This window comes from Geospiza fortis, unplaced genomic scaffold (genome assembly GCF_000277835.1).
Source record: "Geospiza fortis unplaced genomic scaffold, GeoFor_1.0 scaffold80, whole genome shotgun sequence".
NCBI lineage: Eukaryota > Metazoa > Chordata > Aves > Passeriformes > Thraupidae > Geospiza > Geospiza fortis.
Window position 1 is genome coordinate 667,533 of NW_005054551.1, and position 12,102 is coordinate 679,634.

The 12,102-nt window shown below is 45.3% G+C and overlaps 1 protein-coding gene across 1 annotated transcript in view; it reads right to left on the reverse strand.

Annotated features, from left to right (window-relative positions):
• INSR (insulin receptor) overlaps nt 1–4,157 on the reverse strand; it is a 53,586-nt gene extending 49,429 nt beyond the window's left edge. Inside the window, exon 1 of the mRNA XM_031064037.1 lies at nt 3,608–4,157. Within this exon, the coding sequence (XP_030919897.1) occupies nt 3,608–4,148 (541 nt within the window). The 5' untranslated portion in view covers nt 4,149–4,157. The remainder of the gene's footprint in view (nt 1–3,607) is intronic.
• Nucleotides 4,158–12,102: the final 7,945 nt, after the last annotated feature.

Sequence of the window (12,102 nt, forward strand, 5' to 3'; positions counted from 1 at the left end):
ACTGCCTCTGGGCACCTCCAGGGATGGAACTCCAACACCTCCAGTGCTTCACAGCCTTTTCCATGACGAATTTTCCCCCAATTTCCCATTTAAACCTCCCCTGGAGCAACTTGAGGCCATTTCCTCTCATCCTGTCCCTTACCCTTTGAAAAAGAGACCAATCCCCACCTGGCTGTCCCTTCCTGTCAGGGAATTCATTTTCCAGCCTTCCCACAGGTGCTCTCCCAAATTTCTTGCCCATTTCCTAATATTTTCCAGTGAGACTCCAAGCTGGAAAAGCCGGTCAGCTTGGGACTTGTCTCTGTCAATTGACACCCACTCTGTAAAATCAAAACAATCAATATTTACATATCCTTGAAGGGTTTTTCCCAGTCCCAGTGCAACAACTTCCCATCCAGAGATGCAAAAAAATAAAAAAAAAAACCAAAACAAAACAGAACAGAACCAGGAGATTGTACACCAAGTTTCATTAAACAAACCAGGGGTAGAAATAACCTGGGTTAAAAACTCCACACAAAACCAAAGTTCCCTCTGAAAATGATACCGAAATTGCTGCATTTCATTCTGGTTAGAAGATAAAAGAGAAAAAAATTAAAGAGAATACACTTAAATCCAGAGAGCCAGGAGACTTTAGCACAGCATTAGCTGCTGAAGATTCCCAGATAAACTGCAGAAACACAGAGGGAAAGATTTCATGACATTAATACCCTGGGTACTGGGTATTGTAGGGAATTTAGGACTTTTGAACAACTAATATGGTCAAGTATAAGCTGTTTATTGTTTCTATTACATTTTTATAGATTTTGTAAACTACTAAATACACACTTTTTGATGGGTGTTTTTGCTTTGTTCACTTGGTTTTTGTTTGTATTTTTTGGAGTATATGATTGGTTATAGTTTAGGTGTTTTACAGTTTTCTGCTAACTAGTCTTTGTGGTCTTGGTATTCAGTTTCTCAGCCTCTTCTTTCTTAATTTAGCACAATTTTTGTTCTAATAGCTTTGACCAATTCTTGAGGCTTTGACAACAAACTTGGAAGCAGCCTGGCTGGTGCACACTCTGCACCCTTGCAAATACATTGCAACAACTGGGAGCTGCTGTGAGGCTCTTCAGGCTAAGGAAAGCCAAAATACAATTCACACAAGCTTTTAATAATCTTGACAAAACAATTACACATGCTAAGGATACATTAGGGCTGGCAGGAGAACAGAGAGGCAGCGATTGCACCGGCAGGTTGGCTAAATAAATGTCACTTAATCTCCACCACTGGCGTGTGCTCAGAGTCTAAAGGCTACTCACAAACAGACAAAAAAAAGGTTTAAAAAACCTCTCAGGCTGTCAAAACAACTGCAGAAGCACAGGGGCAGGTGTCACAAGGCACGGGATCACACAGATCCCAGCCTGTGCAAAACAGCGGCCACCAAAAAACTGAAGTCCAAATCCCAGCGTTCAAACAGAGATAAGCCTGGCTTGTTAAGTGGTTTGGGAAGTGCATTCCAGTCACTGCCCAAATATTCAGGAGCATGGCTGCCCCACTGTTCCTTCTGCAAGGGACACACAAAACCAAAGCATCTGTATATATTGCTTTTTGAAACAATTTTCTGATGAAATCTCAATTCCTAGGTCAAACAGACTGAGCTGAGACAGGTACTGGACAGGTGCCCTGCAACAAACTCTTGCACCAAAAGCTCAGGAGTTCAGATTTCTGTCCCAATGGTAAAATATTATCATTAAGATATTACTTTTCTCCAGGTTTCATGGAAATAGGCAGTTTTTTAAAGGAGGGAAAACCATCCATTCCAGGCTGCTCCAAAAGAACCCCAGAAAATTCACAGGAATTTCAGGAATATTCAGGAGCACGGCTTCCCTACTGCTCCTTCTGCAAGGGACACACAAAACCAGAGCATCTGTATATATATTGCCTTTTGAAACAATTTTCTGATGAAATCTCAATTCCTGGGTCAAACAGACTGAGCTGAGGCAGGTACTGGACAGGTGCCCTCCAACAAACTCTTGCATCAGAAGCTCAGGAGTTCAGATTTCTGTCCCAATGGTAAAATATTATCATTAAAATATTACTTTTCTCCAGGTTTCATGGAAATAGGCAGTTTTTTAAAGGAGGGAAAACCATCCATTCCAGTCTGCTGCAAGACAGCCCCAGAAAATTCACAGGAATTTTGGGGCATTATGTTCTAGGCACTAAAAAAGTGCCAATTAGACCTTTACCCTTATGAAACAGCAGCAAACACAGCACATGAAATGCATAAGAAACCAGGTTTCGGTGCTGATGTAACTGCATACCTGAAAGTTTATAAATAAAATGCTTTACAATCTTATTTTTCATTTTAAAAAAGGAACACACGTACGCACTTGCATCTTCTTGCTCATACCCTGTTATTCTGGCCACAAAAAATAACCACTTTCTTTAAAAGGAAGCTGGACGATTTTGGGGTGAGGAGTAGCAGAGGGGAAACCACATTAATTGCATTAGTTTGTGCATACTGGTAGGAATTCCTCCTCAAATTTGGCACTTAGCACTCAGAGCTGCCCTTTAAAGCTTGGCAAGAATTTCTCTGCAGCCCACAAGTTTCCTAATTTCGTCTCAGGACACACTGGTTCGTTTGGATGCACGACCTCCAGAAAGGCAGACAACCCTAAATGTGTCACTCTCACCTCAATTCACTTTGCTCCCTGTCAAGTCAGATTTAACATAAATCAAAGCCAATATATAATTAAAGCTAAGCTTAAGGTCAGTTCCAAGTTTGGAAAAAACCAAATCTGTATGAAATTAAAAGCAACTCTAAAACATTTGAGGACTGGGGTGGCAACAGCAGAGAGCTTTTTGAACACAACTCCTGCCCTGAACCAAAGCCCTGGGCTCAAAGCTCTGTAATTTCACCCTCTACCCCATCCAGGTCCTCTTTTCTCCTTCAGGTCTGACTCCAGCTTCTTCTCTGTGCAAATGCTGCTCACTCATCCCCAGATCTTACACCTTTTTATGGCAGGAAGGTTTTGGTGAAGATGGAATTGCACCTTTCCAGAATGGGGTTTATTCCACTCAGACTTTTCCCCACTGTTGTGCTTCCACCTGCTGCAGCCTCTCAGTCAGTCTGGACTTTCATTCCCTCCCCAAACCCCAATAAAGACACTCAGAGTACCAAGTGTTATCCAAGACTCTCACAATCCATTAAAATGGTGAGTTCTGGGAGCTCCTGACTCTGCAGGACAACCAAATACAGAATTCTGGATGCTTTATAAACACAGGTGGAAGAACTGCTCAAACCCATCCCAAAGCTTTTCTCTTCCACTTCTAAGGTCAATTTTCAGCCCTGCTTTTAGGAATCTGTGCTTACAGGTAGCAATCAGCACCTGTCAGGCCTCCAAGAACCCCAGAGTGGTTTGGGTTGGAAGAGACCTCAAAGCTCATCCTATCCCACCCCTGCCATGGTGGGACACCTTCCACCATCCCAGGCTGCTCCAATCCCTGTCCAGCCTGGCCTTGGACACTTCCAGGGATCCAGGGGCAGCCCAGATCAGGGCCTCACAGGTCCTGACAGGTCAAAATTTGACAACAAAGCCCCAGCTGAGACCCCTCAGCGTGCACTCACCTCTCTGGCAGCGATCGTGCGTCCAGCAGCGCTCGATGAAAATCCCGTTTATCACCGTGGGGGGACAGTTGCTTTTCCCTTTCACAGTGCCTGGGCACACATCTCCACACTCTTCTTTGTCATCCTTGTTGGCCACGATGTAATTGTCTTCTACAGAATCCAAAATCCTGGACCAGTCGATGGTGGACAGGTAGCAGAGCTCGTTGTTCTTCTCAATGCGCACGGCGCCCCGGGTGATGTTCATCAGGTTGTAGAGGCCAATTTCCTTCAGGTGAACCATCTCAAAGATCACCAGGGCGTAGTTGAAGAACAGGTGAGTCCCTCTGATCACAGTGAGGTTGGGGAAGAGGCCCTTCAGGCTCTCCAGGCCATAGACACGGAACAGCAGCAGGTAATCTGTGATCATGGTCAGCTTGGGGAAGCTGAGCTCGCGGAAATCTTCAGGTTTGGTTTTGAACATCAGCAGGATCTGCAAGTGGCCCTCGATCACGGTGCAGTTCTCCAGCATGCTCAGCCTGGTCAGGTTGTTTCGGATGTCCATGCTCCTGCAAACTGGGAGGCAAAGGAGAATTCATTTATTTGATTGTTGGAGTTTTCCAAACTCTCAGTTCTGTCCAACCGCACCGAGCTCCGCTGGGGACTTGTGGCCCCTTCAGCAAGGCAGGCTTCAAGTGTTAAGAAATACACTGTGGGGAACATTCCCTGGTATGAGGTTACAAAACAAGAGGATTTCATCATTTTTTCTGCCATCTTGAGCGCCTGCCTGTTGCCTCTATCACGACTGCAGTGCTAACAGCAGAGCTGGGACATCACAAAGGGAAGAGATGGCTGGGCTGTTTTCTTCAGGTAGCTGCCAGCAACACACCTACCTCATCTCAGATTGTGCAATTAATGCCAGGGGATTAGAGGGAGGCATTTAGAATGGTTGCAGGGAGGGGAAGATAGGAAAGAATAATGGCCAGAGATGGTAGAGCTTGGGAAGAGAGCAGAAAAACCTGGAAATGCACAGGAGCACAGCCCGCGCTCCTGCCCAGACTCTGCTGACAGGAGTAATTTACTACATCAGTAATTTTTGCCCTGAGCATTCTTTTCAGATGAGGTGTTGGGGGTTTTTTTGTGATTATTTTCTCAAGGGTGCAAATTTCCCTCTCTTGACTATCTGGGCAGTTTATTTCACAGAACCAGGAACCAAAGAACCGGCAAAGTGAACAAATGCATGAAGCATAAATTAGAAGGTAAACTGAGTAATAGGAATCCAGGCACCAGCAAAAGGAAAAAGTTTGAATAGGGAAATATTTTTTCGACTCTAAGCACAGGTAAGAAATCAAGAAGGAAATTTGCAGCCCCACGCCCCTACAGCACAACAAAACAACCCTTTTGTGACAATCCCTTTGAAACCAACTTCATAGAAACATCAACCAGACCATAATGTTCAAATCCAGGTGGATTCTTCCTGATTTTTTCCTTTTTGAAGACTGCATCCACTCAAAGGATTCTCTCTTTTGTCTACAGCTGGGTCAGTGTCTTCCCTCCCCACTTAAGAACAAAAAACACGGGCTCTTTCCTCTTTGTGTCACTATATGTAAAGTTCACCAGCTATAAAACCACCACATCACAGCTCCAAGGGATCACCCAGCCTCACAAAACTGATGTGGACACAAACATTTCACAGTAAGGATTGTCTGACTCCTCCTGGTTTAACACAGGGGTTAAAACCAAATTCTATGCAAATATCTTAATAAATATTCAAAATTTGCTCCACTGACTGCAAGAAAAAAAACTTGGCAATACTAATATGGGATTTGGAGCAATGCTATTGCCCAATGGGATTTTTTGGCACTATATCCAAGTCATTTCATAAATTGCTTTCTGGAAGAAAAAAGCCAATGCACACGGTGCCTCAAGGATTAAGGATGTACTTGGAAAAAGCGGGAAAAGGAACCTGATGACCAGCCAGCAACAATCCTCTGCCCCAAACTGTACTGCTGCACATCCCAACCTGGGATAAAAGACCTGGGAGAGCAGCAGATTCAGCTTCAATGCTCTGGATATTTGTTTGCAATAAATAACATTGGTATTTCCAAAGAAGCAAGTGCATGGCAGGTCAGGTCAGTGAAAGGAGAAGTAACAGAGGGACACGTAAGAAACTGAAAGACTGAATTCAACTGAAGTCACCAGTGCAGCTAAAATTACCAGATAAATTCAAAATGCAACATCTTGGTTCTTATTTATTCTTTTCTCATTATTTTGGGGTGCACAGTGGGGTTGGGGTGGTACCCACCACCACAGGATAATGCCCTGCCTGCTGGAATGGACAGCTGACCTTAAGGAAAAGGAAAGGTCAAAAAATACAGACCAGGAATTGCTTGTGAGAGTCAGAGCTCCAGGCTACTGCTGTGGCTGAAGGGATGCATGAATGGCCTGAGCACAATTGCCTGTGTCTTTCATCACTTTGGGCAGAATGAGGTGAGTCCCAGGGGCTGGACACAAACCCTGCACCCACAGTGCCCCTGCACAGGGCACCCTGAGCAGGGCTGGGAGCATCTGCAGTGAGGGATGGCCAGGAAAAGCCATGCATCACTGCTGGCTTTTGAAACCAACTTTATAGAAACATCAACCAGACCATAATGTTCAAATCCAGGTGGATTCTTCCTGAATTTTTCCCTTTTGAAGACTGCAGGATTCTCCCTTTTGTCAACAGCTGGGCCAGTGTCTTCCCTCCCCACTTAAGGACCAAACTGCTGTGGCTGCTTTTTCAGGCTGTGGAAATCTTCCTTTTTGTGCAGGAACAGAGCTGGGTGTGGAGGAGCCACCCCTGGTGCCCAGAGTGGGTGCCCAGCACTGAGGAAATTCAAGGTCCTGCCTGGCAGAGGAACAGATCCACAGCCAGCAAGGATTCTGAGAGGATGATCAGAATCCCAGAATGGGTTGGGTTTTTTTGGGAAGGACGTCAAAGCTCATCCCATCCCAGCCCTGCCATGGCAGGGACACCTCCCACCATCCCAGGCTGCTCCAAGCCCTGTCCAGCCTGACCTTGGGCACTGCCAGGGATCCAGGGGCAGCCCCAGCTGCTCTGGGCACCCTGTGCCAGGGCCTCACTGCCCTCACAGGGAACAATTCCTGCCCAAAATCCCATCTAAATTTCATTTTTTCAGTGAAAGCCATTCCCTGTGTCCTGGCACTCCTGGCCACTGCAGCCCTGGAGTTCCCAGCTCTCACCCCTCTCCTTAAACACTCCAAAAAAATTAAATCACTCTGCTCCTGAACCTTTCAAGCTTCTGGACATCACCACTGACATGAGCTGTGCTGCTCCTGCTCCAAACAGCCCAAAAGCTGCTCAAAGATCTTCCTCAAAGATCTTCCAACCTCCACAAAAAACTCAACCATCTGAGCACCCCCACAGGGTCCAAACCTCCCACTCTTCCAGCTCTCCCCATCCTGACACAGATTTCTCACAGAAAAGGTGACCAAAGGCTAACAACTCCAAATATTCTGAAAAGATGTGTTAAGGAACAAAGGTTAGCTAAAGGTGAATCTAAAAAGAAATGAGTGAAGCTTTTGAAGAAATAAAAATATAGATTTAGCAAAGCTGGAAGTACAACAGCCATGGTTCATCAGCTGCTTTTCCCCACATTTAAAGAAAAATCACAATTATTTTTCAGGTTCTACTTCAATTTCGTTTTTAAGTGATAAATGGTATCTAAGCTCCTTCTTTTTAACACCTCAAAGATCAAAGAGAATAATAAGGAATTAAGAACATCTGAAACAAAATGGGCTTTTTAGTTGGAGGTTTCTCCATCTTTTCAGGCCTTTGAATTTTCAGCAGTTTATATCTCCTGTTCATGCAGTAGCAGCTTAAGTCACCCCATAAATTTATTGTTACCAAGACAACAAGAAGCAGTTTTAAGCAAAGTAATAAGTGTTTTTCCACAGTTTCTCTTGATAGTATTTCTTCTGCAAGGACAGGGGAATTAATCAACCATTCAGTAGGAAGGCAAGGCAGGTTTGATCCCAGAAGAAGGAGAGCAAAGTTGAGCCATCAATTATAACGCAGACAACCTGGTTTCAAAAAACACATAAATCAGCTTTCAGGGAAATAAAAAAAAATCACAAATTGATTCTCCAGTAGTAGGCCCAAAGCTGCTCCTGTGCAAACGACTGGCAAAACCCCCACTACACATAAATTCCTAAATTTCAGCAGAAACAGCAGCACAGCTCTGAGCTGCCAGAGGAAGCACAGCTCCATCCCTGCTACCAAGCTACTCACTAAAAAAAAAAATAAATTACTAAATCATCCTACACATGTTCCACCAGTCCCCCCAGAAAACCAAGCTGAAGCCACGCTCTTTAAAAAACAAACAAACAAACAAATCCCAAGATGCCAAAGCCTCTTGGACAAACTGGTTTGGTAACAACCTTCAAGTCCTGAATGAAGAAACCAGATCTGATGCCAGAGGTTAAGTTTTCAAGATAGAGTCTAACCAGGGGAATAGCTGGAACTTAAACCTTGTTTATAGTAAATCATGTGGATACCAAACCTTAATGATTCACTGCTTCAGAGCTCTGGCCTTTAACAATCAAGATCAGGGTAATCTGGCACAGAAGGATCACGAACCATTTGAGGTAACTATTGGTTAATTCTGCTTTTTTTTTCGTAGTCTTTGCTGCCTACTGAATAAACAAACTATTGCAAAAAAAATTACACTTGCTTGGGTTGGGTCAAAAGCATTGCAATTCTACATAAAGCTGATTTTTAAAAGTGGCTTTAGGGAACTGGGAAAAGGACTTTCCTGGGATTTGGGGTGATTTTTGGGATTTCTTGTACTTTTTTGGGTGTTTGGGATTAACTGCTGAGACAGGAAAACATCCTGGTACCAGGTTAGAGGGAAGGACTGTGTGACAGCTCCTAGCCTGCAGCAGTTGTTTAATAAACATAAAAACCATCTAATTGTGAAATATGGATTTTTAAGCTTCAGTTCTGCACCTCAGATACCTGGAGCTGAACAAACTGGATATGGACTCCAACATGAGTCCCTGGAAACCCCCAGCCCTCAGGGAATATCTCAGGTGCCTGATACACTGCCTGCCTCAAAACCAAATTAAATCACTCTGCTCCTGGACCTTTCAAGCTTCTGGACATCACCACTGACATGAGCTGTGCTGCTCCTGCTCCAAACAGCCCAAAAGATGCTCAAAGATCTTCCTCAAAGATCTTCCAACCTCCACAAAACTCAACCATCTGAGCACCTCCACAGGGTCCAAACCTCGCTCTCTTCCAGCTCTCCCCATCCTGACACAGATTTCTCACAGAAAAGGTGACCAAAGGCTAACAACTCCAAATATTCTGAAAAGATGTGTTAAGGAACAAAGGTTGGCTAAAGGCGAATCTCAAAAGAAAAGAGTGAAGCCTCTCACCACACTGAGGGCAAACCCCTCAAAGTCTGCCCTTTAAAGCCTGGTTTGGGCTGCCTTTATGCTCCCTTCATTTAATTCAAAACCCAAACAGCAAACAGGACCTGTCCTGCCCCATTTCCAAGCAGAGATAACCAGGGAGAGCAGCCCAGGAGCACTCGGGGTAACAGCGGGGTCTGTGCTGGGGCTGACACACCTGAGGATCCTCCCTGCTCCAAAGGCAGCAGGAACAGGTTCCACACCTTGCCCACATCAACATCACTGATATTCCACAAGGCACTCACCCCAAAACTGACCTCCAGAAAGCTCTGGGGTTTTACACTGTTCAGAGACAGCCACTGTGCTGCCTCTCCCCAAAAAAGGAACAGGACACGCTGGGTTTGGTGCAGCCCTGCCCTTCTGCACTCACTTTTCCTGCTTTATTCTCCTACTTTTCTCTCCTTTAGTTCTATTTTCATTAAAAAAATCATTCTAGATTGATTCTCCCAACATAAAAAATTACCACAGGCTTGAGGTGGGACAAGGGAACAGTTTCTTAATGAGTTTACGAGCACAAAAATATCTGTATCAGCCAGATATGATACTAACTAAGAAGCAACCTATTTTAGAAGTGTGTTACTACAGCAATTCACAGGGAAGTTTGTCCCACAGGATGACTTAGGCAGAGATCTCTCAACTGCATTCCCAGCTCTCACATCAGCAGCAGGTACTGGAGCACATGGGCAGCTCCCAAATTTAGGGGAAGAGTTCAGGAGGGGAGGAAGAGCATTCCAAACACCCATGACTGCATTGATCAGTTTTCTATTAACCAGAAAAGGAGCCCAAAGGAAGCTGCTCCATTAGCAGATGCCTAAAACTAGGTGAGGTAAATCCCACCCCAAATACCAGAGCTAATGAACTGACAGGCATGAGTCATGTGCGAGATTTATTTCAAGAAGTTGCATTATGTTTACACAGCCATTAAAAAAAAAATACACAAAACTGTCTTTCTTCCCAAAACAAGATACATGGATCTTCATTTTATGCACAAGTCAGGCCTTCTTTCCTTAACCCTTTCTTCTTCTCCTCTCAGTAATTCCTGAACTCAACAACTACCCCTAACCACATGTAGGAGAGGAAGAGCGCTCTCGCATGAATATTGTGCTTTCACATGAAGTATTCCTAAAATATTTAGGAAAAGGGGATGGATTGAGGAGGAGAAACTCATAATCTGGACGTAAATGTGAACTTTACCATTCACCTCATTTTTCTACTGAACCACCTCCATCCACCTGCTGCTTGCCCCCAACTCTGCCTAAAGGCACCAAAGGGGAGAGGAATTCACGGGGCACAAGGAAAAACCATGGATGGGGGGAGTTTTGTCCCTGGAGAGGCTTTCTGTGGGAACACAGGGCACAGATCTCCAAGAAAGCTGCCTCCATCAGACCCGTTGCTCAGGGAACAACTTGTTTGCTCAGCAAGCTCTCATACGTGCATTTCCCCCCCTGGTTTTTTGTTTCTGTTTTCCATCCCCACCGTGGTGCTCCGTGACCTCACCATTCCCAGAAAACTGAGCCAAGCCCTCAGAAAATAGAATCAAACACCACAGCAGCTGAAAACCCTTCAAATCAGGTTCAATCATCAGAACCCTGATGGTCCAAATTGTCTGTAGAATACTTCATCAAGTATTTGCATGGTAAAAATGACACGGAAATGTTCCAGCCCACGCTTTGCTTTGCTGTCTTGTGCCCCTGCTCCCCCATCCATGAACTCAAGAGAACATTTTCCTACCACGCTGTAACACAGCAAAGATGAGGGAGTTTAGAACATAAACACGCTTGAACCCCAAAAAGCAAATATGATTTAAATAAATAACCAAATCACAGGCTGTGCTGTGGCAGTAATAATAGTGTTTTCAAATTAGGAACTGCTGGACTCCAGTTGCACACGCATTTATTTATTATTAGTGCTATATGTCAACTGCCTTTTCCATCTCTGTTGGAGGAGGGCAGGTTTGCCCACAGCAGCTGGGGCTGACCCTCCCAAGGTAACACAGTGTCACCGGCCTCTTGTGAGGTTTCAAACGTGTCAGGGAAGAAACTGGGTTATTTTTTAAATATATGACTTGTCCTATTGCTGGAAAAAGGGGTTGTCTTACAGGAACATGCTGCTTTATTCCCTGAATCCCATACATATCCCAGTAATGTCCATCACTGTGTTGTCTGTACTTGAACTCTTGTCTTTTCTGATGAGTAGATTGTCTATGGGAGACATGACCCATGGATCCAGTTAGCTGTCTTTAAATAAGTATTTTCCTTTTGTCAAAAAAAAATTTGTAAGAATCACCTAAAATTAAAGAACCTCTCATTAAAAGGATTTCCTGAGCAAGTTTATTTAACGTAGCCCATCAAAACAGCTCGTAAGGCTTAACCTCGAGCCAGCCGTGGGTTTAACAAGCTTGTGACCTCCAGCACAACATCTTTATTCCCCTGTCTTGTATTTTACAAGCCCCTGTGTACACACAGAGCCTCCCCCCGGAGCTCTCCCATCTTAATACCTGTGGATTTGGCACACTACCTAAAAGTGGTTAAAGACAAAACCTCTGCGTCTGGCCACACTAAACCCTCCTGAAACCGGAGCCGGTTCTGAGGCAGCCGAGGAGCGGCGGGGGCACAGGGCTGGGGAGGGCACCGGGGAAGGGATCAGAGAAGGGACGCGAGAAGGGACCGGGGAAGGGACTGGGGAAGGGACAGGGGAGAGCAGCCAGGAAGGGACCCGGGAAAGGAACCTGGAAAGTGACACGGGAAAGGAACCAGGGAAAGGGACACGGGAAAGGACCTGGGATAGGGACATAGGACAGAACCTGGGAAAGGGGCACGGGAAAGAATCGGGGAAGGTACAGGGGAGTGGATCGAGGGAGGGGACCCAGGGAAGAGGCCGAAGAGGAGTCCGAGAAAGGGACCGGGGAGGGGACCGAGGAAGAGACCCTGTCAGGGCCCGGGGAGGACAGTGGGTAAGGGACGCGGGGAGGAATCGGGGAAGGGACGGAGCAAGTGCCCACTGAAGGAGCCGGAGAGCGGCACCGGAGAGGGGCCCGTGCCCTT